Source organism: Ursus maritimus, unplaced genomic scaffold, assembly GCF_017311325.1.
Source record: "Ursus maritimus isolate PB19 unplaced genomic scaffold, ASM1731132v1 scaffold_19, whole genome shotgun sequence".
In the NCBI taxonomy this organism is placed as follows: domain Eukaryota; kingdom Metazoa; phylum Chordata; class Mammalia; order Carnivora; family Ursidae; genus Ursus; species Ursus maritimus.
In genome coordinates, this window is record NW_024424341.1 from 27,412,751 (window position 1) to 27,426,900 (window position 14,150).

The 14,150-nt window shown below is 37.9% G+C and overlaps 1 protein-coding gene across 1 annotated transcript in view; it reads left to right on the plus strand.

Moving 5' to 3' along the window:
• Positions 1 to 14,150, plus strand: part of HYDIN (HYDIN axonemal central pair apparatus protein) — a 394,665-nt gene that overhangs the window by 107,190 nt on the left and 273,325 nt on the right. Inside the window, exon 8 of the mRNA XM_008702363.2 lies at positions 1,882 to 2,006. Coding sequence (XP_008700585.2) covers positions 1,882 to 2,006 — 125 coding nt within the window. The remainder of the gene's footprint in view (positions 1 to 1,881; positions 2,007 to 14,150) is intronic.

Below are 14,150 nucleotides of genomic sequence, written 5' to 3' on the forward strand. Positions count from 1 at the left end.
GACGTATGTGTTTAATGAGAACACAAAATGTAGTTGGGAGCAGCTGGTGTGGAACCACAAATACCTGGGACTTTGAGCTTTATTACATAGATTATGAGGACCACTAAAGGTGTTTGAACTAGAGATGGATGTATTATGATCTAGGTATGTTTTTTTTATAGTATTCCTAGAGCAGTGTGAAGGATTGAGAGGAGAATAATAAAAACTTGAACTCATCTAAACACCCAAGATTATCTGCAGGCTCATCATCCATCTAGAGGCTTCCAGTGACGGAGATAACACAAGTAACAATAAACATTAGTTTAGCACTCCTACAGGCCAGGCCTTATTCTAAGCACTTCACCTGTATCTGCTCCTTTAGTCTCCCCCTGCAACCCGATGGAGTAGGTGCTGTCCTTACCCTCATCTTACAGACCAGGAGACTGAAGGGTCAATGACTTGTCCCAAGGTCATGGCAGAGCCGAGTTTTGAACTTTTACAGTTGGCTTCAGGCTGGTGACCACTACCCCCATAGAGCCTCTACAGCCATGCCTGGGGTTCACGGGAGGATTGTTGCTAGAGGTGTGGGAAAAGGACAAAGGAACGGGAAGATAAAGAAGCGAACACAGAGGGAGATCCAAATAGCCCCAGAGAAAAGAAAAGTTTCCCATGGTGGGAAGCACTGCAGAGAAGACCTCAGGTACCACCATGTGCTACCCTTGCCACAGCTCTGTACCCTCACAGGAGGAAGCTTAGGCTTTCGGACATTAAGTTCATTATCTAAGGGAAGATTTCAGGGATGAAACTAAAAAACAGTTATGATAGAAGTAAATAATCAGAAACAACTTAGCCTGCCAGATACATTGTACAATGCATTACTTTGAAAAACTAGCAATTTGGAGAAGTGAAATGGACCATGAAAATAATTAAATGGGCTGGGTTTTCTATTTAGAAGGAAGAACTCTCTAAGTTATTTAAGGTACCTCATGATCAGATCCAGCTTCTCTCTTACCACTTCCTTCCAGAGAAATTAAATGAAACGATTTCCTGTTCCCAAATCCACCCTATCACCCCATCACGTCTATGTGCCCAAATTCTATTTTTAAGGCACAGAACTTGTCCCCAGTTTGCTTTTCTGAATGCTTTCCACCTGTCTCCAGCTTGCTGTCAACCAGGAGGCTGACCTGTATGGCAAAGATGAACAGGCTCCCGTGCCTTTGGCTGCTGGTTGTGTCTAGCCAGGGGGAGTCCCAGCAGGAGATCAGACAGGAGGAAGTGAAGTCAGGGCGCTTTTCCCCCAGTGTCTTCCCTGTGAGGCCATCTGGGCTGACTGTCTCTCTTGACTAAAGCTGCTTGCTCCTCATACAGCAGCATTCTCCTAGGGGGATTGTATATTTGTATTCCCACTGCCCCGCCTCTGTTAAGTAGACCCTTTGTTAAACTGCCCACAAGCTATCCTCTTGTGATTGTGTGATCTTTTGGGACTCAGGTGTATTTTTCCATTATGAAACCTTATCTTCACTGAACTGTCACAAAACTTGATTTTTATCCCTTTGAAGGTATTTTTCTTTTGCAAATCACAGGATTTGCATTCATGTTTTAAGGCCAACCACTGGTATCATTCCATGAATGTTAAAAGAATGGCTGAATGGCAAGGACACAAACAAGAGCATTACTGTATCATTTAAGTTTCTCTTACACTTGCTGATCTCGTACTGCTATTTTCATTCAATACCCAACCAAAGTTCCCTCACATCAGGGGGGAATGTGTACTTTACTTCCGAATCACTGAATTGCCGTGTCTGGTCTGAGCTGCCTGCCGCACCAGAACTCCCGTATCCTCTCCTCCTCTCACACTAGTCAGGAACGTGCTCTGATAGTCTGTCGCCCTGTGTGCTGCAGGCCTTTCTCCGTGGAGCCATCTGCGGGAACTCTTAACGTGGGGGAGTCCATGCAGCTGGAGGTCGAGTTTGAGCCACAGACTGTGGGCAGTCACAGCAAAAGACTTATTGTGCATTACGACACAGGTATGCGTTATTCTTTGTTAAAAGTTCTACATGTTAAGAAAGGTCAGATGGAAAATGTGGTGAAGCGAAAAAGGAAATGGTTATTTTGGCTGCATTAGAGTAAGCTAAGATCCACAAGGTAAAGAACCAAAGAATGAATGTCTCCCACAGAAGTAATGTTGAGCCAGATACAAATCCCACCGGCCTGGTTTCTCCAGTGCTTAAAAGCCTGAGAAATACAGCTCTGGGGAAAGAAACAACACCCTGAAGTCACACTGGGCAGCTTAATGTTATTTATATGTAAATGAACTTGAAGGTAACTGAGTACCCCATGGATTTTCCATTTGATTTATTACTGCATTTGTCTAACGTTTAAAAAATGTAAACGTCAGTTCAGAATGTTCTCCTGTGTGCCAGCCAGTCTACGTAGGATCCAGTTGTCTTAATCCTCAGAATGTGCAATATCTTACTTAAATGTAGTTCTCTGTCTGTTGCCACCAGCATTTTCTTGAAGGCCACAGTCTGCGTAATCATGGAAATTATACATTGTTTTTGCTAATATTTAATTTATGGTCATGTAGGCTGCATGTACATTATGCAAGTCTCCAAAGTTGGTTGTTAATATTTTACCATTGCCATTTATTATTTCATGATTTTTCTCATTTCTTTCTCCCTTCTTTTTTACCCATTCGTGTTTATTGACCCAGATTGTCTGTGTCAGAAGGGCACTATAGGCAGAAAACACAAGTGCACAGCCAGGGAAAGAGCAACAAACGATACCTAGGTCACAGTTCAGAGTTGTTAGCTTTGTGGATACATATCTGAACAGGACAGTTCAAGTCCTTGCGTAACAACCCGTGGGTTAAGTGGTCCAAGTTTCACGTTGCCCGTCTTAACGGCAATGCATATCCAGTGGTAACGACCTATGTATCTTATCTTTAGTGCAGGTCAGGGTTCACTGGCTGCTACAAAGGCAAACCTAACCTGAACTAGCTTAAGCAAAGGGGAAAGTTTTGACCCATATAATGCAACAGAGGAAGGTAAAAAGCAGAGCTTTTTAACACATCAGGAACGTGAATTTTTCCAGAGTAGTTATGCATTTTACACTCCCACCAACAAAGCGTGAAACTTCCGATTGCTTCACATCCTTGCCGACAAACGCAGTGTTTTCTTTTTTTTTCCCTGCCACCACATGGTGTTGTCTTGTTCGTTTTAGACATACTAGTAGTGTAAAGCTATGTCTTCTAGTGGTTTTAGTTTTCACCGAATGATTAATGATGTTGAGCACCTTTTCCTGTGCTTACTGGACATTCATATATCTTTTTTAATGAAGTGTCTGTTCAAGTCTTTTGCTCATTTTTTATTGAGTTGTTTTTTTCTTTATTAATTTGTAAGAGTACTTTATAACTTGATATTCTGAATACTAATCATTTGTCAGATATACGTATTGTTAATATGGTTTTCCAGTCTGTAGCTTGCCATTTCATTTCCTTCATATTTCTTGATCAGAAATTTTTAATTTTGATAATGTCGACATCAATGTTTTTCCATTAAGATTAATGTTTTTTGTCTTCTTGCTAGGACATCATTACCTTCTCAAGGATCACAAACATAGTGTATGTTTGCTTTTAGAAGGGTAATAATTGTAGCTGCTTTGTTTAGATTGGTAATTGATTTTGATTTCATATTTGTATGTGTGTGAAGTAGGGACTGAGTTTAATTTTTTCCCCCTATATGGATTCTTGGCTCTTTTCCCTTCTACTATCTTGTTCTGGAATTCCAATCAGTTAATTACTCTGTTATTCTGTTTCTTCATCTATTATTACTCTAATTTATTCCTTTTTTAAATAATAGGTTAACATTAAAAAAAAGATTTATTTATTTATTTCAAAGAGAGAGCATGAAAGTGGGGGAGGGGCAAGGGGAGAGGGAGAGAATCTCAAGCAGACTCTGTGCTAAGTGTGTAGCCCAATGTGGGCCTTGATCCTAGGACCCTGAGATCATGATCTGAGCTGAAACCAAGAGGCAGATGCTTAACCGACTAACCACCCAGGTGCCCCAATTATTTATTCCTTTTAACCTCTATTTTATTTTTTCCATTTCTTTGTCTTCATAAAACTTCTCTGAATACTTTTTTCTCCTCTATTCAGTAATTCCCTCTTCCGTGAATTCTCTGCTGAGTTTTAATTTTTCAATTATAAGTATTTTCATTTCTTGAAATTTTATTTGGTTCTTGATTCAGTCTGTTCTTAAATCTGATTGCTCTCCACTCTTTTATTTTTCAAGTTTCCCTTTTATTTCTTAAATATGTTAAACATTGTTATTTTCATTCTGTTTCTGAGCATTTAAATATATTAAATCTGCTTATCAGGTTAGTTTGCTGTTTATTATTTCTGATGGTTTTCATGCACGGTATCTGTAGGGGAGGAAGAATATCTTTTTCCTCCACTCTTCAAGGCTTTTGGCTGGGGCCCCTGTAGCAAAAGACAGATTAAGAAGAGAAACACATACAAATTTATTTGACATAAGTTTTCCTTTGATGCCCACAGGTCAAGTCCAGGGACTCAGAGGGGTTCTGTAGGATCAGCCAAGAGGGTCGTTGGCTTCATGTAGGATGAAAATCAAATGTGAGCCCGCAGGAAGTGAGAGCAGAGTTTATTGAAGATATGAAGAGGGGCGCCTGGGTGGCACAGCGGTTAAGCGTCTGCCTTCGGCTCAGGGCGTGATCCTGGCGTTATGGGATTGAGCCCCACATCAGGCTCCTCCGCCATGAGCCTGCTTCTTCCTCTCCCACTCCCCCTGCTTGTGTTCCCTCTCTCGCTGGCTGTCTCTATCCTGTCGAATAAATAAATAAAATCTTAAAAAAAAAAAAAAAAGATATGAAGAAAGCAGATACAGATGGAGCTTCTGGGAGATTCAGAAAGGAAAAGAGGGAGTCTTGTCTTTGTCGGGGTCTGGCATACATGTCCCCTCAGGCATCCAGGAGCTGGTTAGAACAAAGACCAAGGCCCAGGTACTGTTCCTTGGAGCCAGGGGGCCTTGGCATGGAGATGTCTAGAGCCCTCGTCTGGAATGCACATGTGATGGCTTCCTCAGGTCATTCTCACCGGTTCTTCCTTAGATGTTCTCTATTCTCGAGAAATCATTAACTCCTTGTCCCTTACAAGGAGGACATTCTGAGGCATGTGTAAAAGTGGGGTGGGGGTGCAGGTCCTGGCAAGAACAGAAGCAGCAAAAGGAGTAAGAGCAGATTTTTATGGAGTCCTTCCTTTTCCCTATCTCCTCTAGGCATGGGAGTTTTCGTAAGGAAATGCAGACCTGAAGGAGTGGTTAAATCTGAGTTGTTGTTGGTTTTTTTTTTTTCTTTTTCTTTTTTTTTTTTAAAGATTTTATTTATGTGACAGAGAGACAGCCAGCGAGAGAGGGAACACAGCAGGGGAGTGGGAGAGGAAGAAGCAGGCTCCCAGCAGAGGAGCCCGATGTGGGACTCAATCCCCGAACGCCAGGATCACGCCCTGAGCCGAAGGCAGCCGCCTAACAACTGCGCTACCCAGGCGCCCCTGGTTTTTTTTTTCTTTTTGCTAGGTTTGATGAAGAGTAGAGAGTTGTGGAAAAACGTGTTAGGACCAAAAAGGGTATGAGCTAAGTGTGGTAAACTTGGGAAAACAGCAAGGCCTGTTCATTCAGATTTCTGCCAGTGTCCCTCTGTCTTTGCAGACAAGGGCGCTCCTTTCATCCAAGTATAGGAAGGCACGTTCACATGAAGGTTTTGTAGCCAGTTTCGGGAGAAGGTCACAAAATCCTTCCTTACCGTTTCTCAGGTTCCTTCACTTGAAATATTCAGTATGTCAGGGTGTGCCATATTTTGGCATAGTGTGTCCTGAACCTCATCATATCTTATGCCCATTCTTGTTTTGCAAATTTTGGCCCTAGACTTTATCTCCTGTCATGTGCACGCCATTCAGTAGTTAAGGCAGGAGTTCAAGAGTTAACAAAAGCCATTAGGACAAAAGTCAGCCTTGGCGCTACACTACTTCCTGCAGTTCTTCACTGTGATGTTCTTATTTTCTAATAGGATTAGTGATGAATTTTAAAGTAGTTTAAAAAATATTTTATCAACTATTTTAGTTATTTCAATCGCCAGTTTAATTTGCTGCTTCAAACTGACTCTGTCTTTTTTCACATCATTCAGCATTATTTATAGACTAGTTCATCCTTTCCTACTATTTTATAATCCTCTCTAGGTAACAGTATAAACACGGTTTATCCCTCCATGTATTTAGTTTTTTTCTAGTTTCTCTCAGCATTAGTTTTCTGGGTGGAAGGCTTGAACATTGTAGTTAGATTTATTCCTTTATATTCGTTATTTTTTATCTTAATTACATATTTATTATGTAATTTTTATTACATTTTTTATTGAGGTGTAATCTAGATACAATAAAGTATACAATTCTTCACTGTACAGTTTGATGAGTTTTGACAAGACCTGTGTAATGACCACTCCATTAAGGATAGAGAACATCCGTGGCTTCAGAGTCCCCTCATGCCCTTTCCAGTCAGTCCCTCCATCCCCATCCTAGACGTTCTGAGTCCTATCACCTTATATTAGTGTTGCTTATTCTTGGACTTCAAAGAAATGTGTTCATATAGTATATACTCTCTTGTGTCTGGTTTCTTTCACTCAACATAATGTTTTTGAGATGTATTTATGTTGCTGTGTGTATCAAATTCCCTTTTTTACTCCTGAGCAGTATTCCACTGTATGCTTACCCATGGTCCATTCATTCTCCTGTTAATGTAACTTCAGTTTGTTTGAAGTTTGGGGCTACTATGAATAAAGCTTGAATAACCATTCTTGTACAAGGTGTATGTGTGTGTGCGTATGTTTTTATTTCTCAGGTGAATGTTTAGGGATAGGGTTGCCAGGTATAGAGTAGGTATATGCTTAACTTTCTGAGAAACTTCCAAACAGTTTTCTAAAGTGATTGAAGCATTTTACATACGCGCCCCCCCCGCCATGATGCATAGGTCTTCTAGTTACTCCACGTTCTCATCAACTCTGGGTCATTGTCCATCTTTCAATTTTAGTCATCCTGGCTGCAAAGTTATTATTAGCCAAATATCAACAAAAGCCTATATATTTTGTTTTTAATTGGCATTTCTCTAATGACTAATAATGTCGAGTATCTTTTCATGTGCTTAGACTGTTTTTATGTATTCTATTCTCAAGCATGTATTCAGATTTTTTGCCTGTTCTTTAGAGGGTTGTTTGTTCGTTTGTTATTGACTCATAGTTTTTTTTTTTTTTAAATATATTCTCAATATGAGGCTTTCAGAAATAATTATTTCAAATATCTCCTAACAGTGAATTATCTTTCTAATTTTCTTACTAGTGTCTTTTCATTAGCAAAAGAATTTAATTTTGGGGCGCCTGGGTGGCACAGCGGTTAAGCGTCTGCCTTCGGCTCAGGGCGTGATCCCGGCGTTCTGGGATCGAGCCCCACATCAGGGTCCTCCGCTATGAGCCTGCTTCTTCCTCTCCCACTCCCCCTGCTTGTGTTCCCTCTCTCGCTGGCTGTCTCTATCTCTGTCAAATAAATAAATAAAATCTTTAAAAAAAAAAAAAGAATTTAATTTTGATGAAGTACAGTTTATCACTTACTTTATAAATAGAATGGTATTTTTCTTCTAATTTTATTTTCTAAATTTTGGGGGGGCATATCAAAATGGAGTTGAATTTTGTATATTGATACTTTATATCTTCGAACCTTGATAAATTAACTTACTGACTCCTAGTTTATCTGTAGATGATTTTGGATTTTGTATATATACAATCAGGTCATCTGCAAATAATGATAGTTTTATTCTTTTTCAATCCTTAAGCCTTTTATTTCTTATTCTTTCTTGCACAGCTAGGCCTTTATTAGCTTTCAGTGGAAATGATGATGGCAAACATCCTTCTCTTGTTCTCAGTCTCAGAGCAGAAGTTCTCACTGTTTCCTCATTTAGTATGATGTTTTTAATGGATACTCTTTATTGGATTAAAAATATTTCCTTCTATCTCTAGGTTTCTAAGATCTTTAATTTTGAATGGGTGGGACTTTCATCTATTACTACTTCTGCATTTGTTGAGATGATTGTATATTATTTCACCTTTTCATGTAATGGCTTTGTCTTTGGTCTGAAAAAACAAATTGGTCTCATAAAACAAGTTGGGAATTACTCTACTTTTTTATTCTCTAGAAGTGTTGTCATTTCTAATATTCATGTTATTTCTTCTTTAAGTGTTTGAAAAATTCACTTTTCAAACTCTCTGGGCCTAGAGTCTTTTTGGGAGGTTTTTAGTTATTCATTTATTCAATTTATTTAGTACATTTAGATCTACTAAGGTATTTCTGTTTTTTTCTTGTGTAATTTTTGGTAAACTTTTTAAAGGAATTTCTGAATTTGATATAAAAATTTTAATTTGTTGGCATAAAATGTTCATAATAACTCTAAACTTTGTAATATCTGTAGGATCTATAGTGAATCTCCTCTTTCATTATTGATATTGGTAATTTGTGTCTTTTCCCTTTCCTTCCTTCCTTTCTTTTTTCATTCTTGAATTTCAACAAAAGTCTTTGTGTTGTTAGTGTTGATAGTGGATGAAAGTGAGAAACATGAGTGTTAATAAATTCAGTCAATGATATATTTCTTCCATCTGTATCTCTGTATCTTTGTGAGGTATCATTTATGTCAACCCCTAAAATTAAGTATTGGAAAAAATGTGGCCTTAGAATTATGTTTGAATCACTTTATCACAAGGTGTTTTAAATCAGGAGTCTAAAAAAGAATAAAGCACAGTCAATCTTTTGTTGGTAAACGTAATTAATTGTTGATAAACATACCAAATTATCTTAAAATATCGTTCATCTTTAGCTCAGTCTTTTAAATATTTTGGGTCATATTTTTATACATTTGACATATGAATACTCTAGTATTAGTATATAGTATAATTTATAAACAAACAAATACATAGGGTGGTGGTATAATGTCAAAAAATTTTTATTTGGTTGGGTTTTGAGGCCAACAGCTTAGAGTGCTCATAGATCAATAGAATCAAAGCTTGAGAGAAGACTTAACTAATAATCAAATCTAGTCCTTGGATTTCTACAAACGAAAAACTGAAGCTTTAAGAAGTTAAGTGGCTTTCCCAAGGTCACATGCATAGCAGAAGCACAATTAGAACCCAGGCCCAGACTCTGACTTCCTGTGCAGTGCTTTTTCCACCAGAGTGGATCATCTCCCTAATCTCTCACATCACTACCTATGCATTTTTACTCCGTTACTCTATTGACTTTGAAATGCAGCTCCCAGTGGCCCTCAATCTGTATTTTAACTTTTGGGTAAATATTTGGATTGACACCCATATTTGTGTGTCCACATGACACTAAATATTTGTGTATTAAAATTTAATCACCATGGCAAAGTTGATTTCCACACTGTGAGGTTCTAGTGTCAACTTTGGTTCACAAAGTAATTTTCTAATGATGCAGATAGAGGTAAGCTATCTTGTAGCATTTTTCTTTACATGAAGTGAACTGCTGATAAGAATATGCTTTCATCTTTATTGTGGGTTATCAATGACCAGAACCTATAAGCTTTCATTAGTGAAAAACAGTAATAACTATCTAAACACAGTTAATCATGGAGCTTTTCCAAGCAGCCATGATCATTGCCTTCCCATTTCACTAAATAAGCGTCTGATTGAACTTTCTGCAGCTGTTTGAAGTATGAATTGATTTGAGGGGGAAATTTGCATGGATTTTTTTCATACTTCCTCAAACAATGTTCCAGAAGGAGGAACATTGATAATCCTCAGTGGGAAGTACTCAATCACATTTCTAACAGTTGTGTTTATGCCCTTCAGTTGCTGGTCCTCCATTGGATAGAAATTCTTGGTTAAATGCCGCTAGGAGATTTTTCTTTGTCATCAACCAGAGTTTGAACCAGTGCTCTAGCAATTAAGGAGGATGAGTGTAAATTTCGCCAGTATCTAATATTTTACTCATCAATGTTTACCTCAACCAGAACCCTCCCCTGCTTTCTTCTGTATATGACTTTCTGTGGTGAAACCAAGTTTGTTTAGGGAATTGATTTCACCCAAGAAATGATTTAGTTACCTTTTTATAATAGTCTGAAAGAGAAGAACTGAAGTAACTTGATACCTTTTACAAACTGATTCTTCCAGAAGAGATTAAGAACACAATTACTCAAGACTACATTCTTAAAAACAAAATGAAACAAAATCGGAAACAAAACAGATGAGTAAACTAATTCTATCATTTCCAATAAAACTGAGATGTGAAAATACTATTTGACTATTAAAAGACAAACAAATGGTTAACTGCTTAAGTTTTGCACTTTTTAACTGGGTGTTGAGAAACTTTATGTAATCTAGGGGTTCAAGGAGATACTAGTATTTACAACAGGGCTTAAGAAAAAAGATGTCCTTATTAAACCTTTGGTTACTTGAATGAACCCTAGAAGTAGGAGCATAAAAGTGTTTTTTATTTAATGCCCGGTGAGGTTGCTGTCACCTTAGAGGTGACATTAACCACTGGCATAATCAGGAAATGGAGCTGATGCACTTACTCAGCTTTTTTTTTTTAAGTATTATGTCTCTTACCGAAGAGGAGATATTTCAATTTAGGAGTCAAAGTTGGCAAATAGGCTTTTTTCCCCCAAAGGCATCATGATGTATTATTATTAAAGATATACATAATCATAATATTAGTACTTCACAGGACAGCTTTATAGTCATTTATATATTGTACTCTAATAAACCATAAAGAAGTTCTTTTTTTTCTTCTAAAGGCCAATAAAGGAATACCAAAATAGAACATAGTAAGTAGTTAAGTGCACTGTTATCTTACAGGTGAAACTACTAAATATATCTGAATGTACCTGTGCAGACTTACCTGCATAAGCTTTGTTTCATGTGTGTGATTATTATGATTAATTATGAGTATGTGCTGTTATCATTAGAAAACCTAGCAAAATATAGTTATGGTGAAAGAGTAAATGTTTTAATGTGGCTTCAGAGGCAATGGAAACATTCCTTGACCCAAGTTTCCTTTTCTTCATTTTTTCTTCCATAGCTTAGGATAAGGCATAGCAGAAGTTCGGATGCACTGATGGTGAGGGATTGTTTAGGAGGTTGGAATGAGGTTTCTGTCAATTACATAGCAAGTGAAGACTTGAGTCGTTAGATGTTCGTATTTAAAGGGACATTAGAGGACGTCTCTTAACTCCATTATTTTATTTTATTAAAAAAACTTTGATGTATAGTTGACATACAATGTTATATTAGTTTCAAGTGTACAACATCATGATTGGGCATTTTATATACATTACAAAACGCTCAAGGGTAGTTGCCATCTGTCAGCATACAAAATTATTGCAATATCATTGACTATATTCCCTATGCTATACTTTTCATTCCTGTCACTTATAACTGGAAGTGTGTACCTCTTAGTACCCTTTACTTACTTCACTCCCCCCACCCTCTTGCAACCACCAGATTGTTCTCTGCATTTATGTAACTCCCTTTATTTTGGAGATAAGTAAACTGAGTCCCAGAAACATTAAATGACTATATACTTAAGTAAAGCTGGAACTTGAACCCAGGTCTTTGGCATCTCTGAAGCCAGCATACTTTCTGTAATCTACACTGCCTTCCATGTAGATGGAGAATACTGATTTTGACATTGCCATTGATGGGCTGGGTAAGCTCAATCAAGCAAGTCTCAGAAGTTGTTTCCTGAACCCTTCAAAGAAAGAGCTTTTCTGAAAAAGTTTGATTCAGCAATTTACTTGCATGGTGGATTTGACCCTGCTGTGACCAAGAGATGAGAAACACTCTTTCCATAAACTTGCTGGTTCCTGGAGAATCTATGGCTCCACTCATATATTTTATTTATTGCCCTCTGTTGTCTGAAAGTACTGAAACCACAGTATGAAATGTATTGTGTCTATAGCTAGCTTCATATTTTTTTTTGTTAATTTAGTTTTGTTCATATATATTTTTTTTGCTTGATTGATAGTAGCAAAACTAACAAGAGGTAAAGTCTCATTAGACTTTCACAAAACATATTTTTACTAGGACAGAATAAGTGACAGTGGCTAACCTCATCTATAGTGATCACAACATTCAACCCCAGAAACCAAATGGGAAGCCAAGTGGGAACAGGCGCTCCAAGGAGACACGAGAATACCAGTGCTGGGGAACCCTACCTTGCTCATTCCGGCGGGCATAACATCCCTTCATCCTACCAGTTTTCTGAGTAGCTAGGGGTTGGGAGCCCTTTCTAAGGTTGTCTTCATGAGAGTGGGTGTACAAACCAAATCAGGTCCCTAAAGCTGTGGAGACAAGAGTTATTGCTTCCTTTACTCTGTGGATCTGATGATTTTTGGAAGATGGATTGAAAAAAAAATCAATATTAGATGGTTTTCAAAAAGAGTGTAGTGGCTTTTGCTATATTTCTGGAAGGAGCAGTTTTGCAGTGAGCAACTCAAATTGATGACTTTAGTCCCTCTGACCCTGAGATTTGTAGGAACTAAGTAATAGCCCTTGAGTCTTTTTCCTTGATTAGACTTTTAAACAATGAAATACACAGAAGCGCAGAAATAATATAATCAACAACCATTATATTTATTCCATCTCAATATTTTGCTATACACATTTCTTTCAGATGTTTTGTTTTATGGATAACTAAACTGATTACAGATTTGAAGTCATCTCATTACTCTATCCTGATCTAATTCCCATGGCTTGGTCCTCAAAGGAGCTGTATTGGGTTCATTTTTATGATATTTTTGCATATTTATCTGTTCATAAATCATATATGTTATTGTCTCAAGTAGTTTTTTAAAAAGATTTTATTTATTTATTTGAGAAAGAGAGCACGAGAGAGGGCCTGGGGAGAGGAGCAGAGAGGGAGGGAGAGGGACAAGCAGACTCCACGCTGAGCATGGAGCCTTATGCGAGGCTCGATCTTATGACCCTGAATTCGTGACCTAAGCCGAAACCAAAAGCCGGCCACTTAACCGACTGAGTCACCTAGGCACCCCACTCGAATAGTGTTAAACTTCACATAAATGATATCATACTGTATATACTATTTCCCAACTTGACTTTTTCATTCAGCGTTACATTTTAAAGATCTAAACACATAGATCCATATAGTTCTGATTCATTTTAACTAATGTGAAACACTCCAGCTTGTGAACCTGCTGTAATCTGTTCTCCTATTGAGTATGCGGATGTTCCTGCTAGTTTTCTGCTGTTACAAAGAATACCTCAATGAGTATCTCTGTCTATGGCTTGTGCAGCTGTTTGAGATTTTCCTTAAGAAGTGCAGTTGCAGAATTATAGGGCGAGTGTATATTGAGCCTAACCGGAAACTAAATTGGTTAGTCAAGTGGTTGTACCAATTTGTATTTTCATCAGCAATATATGGAAATTCTTGTTTTTCTACATCCTTACCATATAGTTCCAAAACAGCATTGCCAAACTGTTTGATTTTTGTTAATCTGATGGTTATGAAATGGTATTTTGTTTTATATTTCTCTCATTACTAGTGCTATCTGGCAGCTTTGCATGTTTCCTGAAGACCCTGTAATTTATAATTTAAGCATAGCTTTGGTCTTTCTATTTTGTTTCCTGTCTATATAACTACTACCTAGATATACTGTGTGTCTATGTGTGTGTTTCTTTTTTGTTTTAATTCCTGTTTAAGGAAGTGATTCCTTTTAAATAGTTGTGTGTTTTTTATTTTTATTATTTTTTTTACATAATAAAGTTATTAATTCTTTCTTTCTGATCCCCTTTGATTGGACTTAGATCCTTGCATGCTGAGCAGCTCTTCCTCAATATACTTGGTACAGTTACTTTAAGAATCAGAATTTCAGCTCGTGGGGCGCCTGGGTGGCACAGCGGTTGGGCGTCTGCCTTCGGCTCAGGGCGTGATCCCGGCGTTGTGGGATCGAGCCCCACATCAGGCTCTTCCGCCATGAGCCTGCTTCTTCCTCTCCCACTCCCCCTGCTTGTGTTCCTTCTCTCGCTGGCTGTCTCTATCTCTGTCGAATAAATAAATAAAAATCTTTAAAAAAAAAAAAAGAATT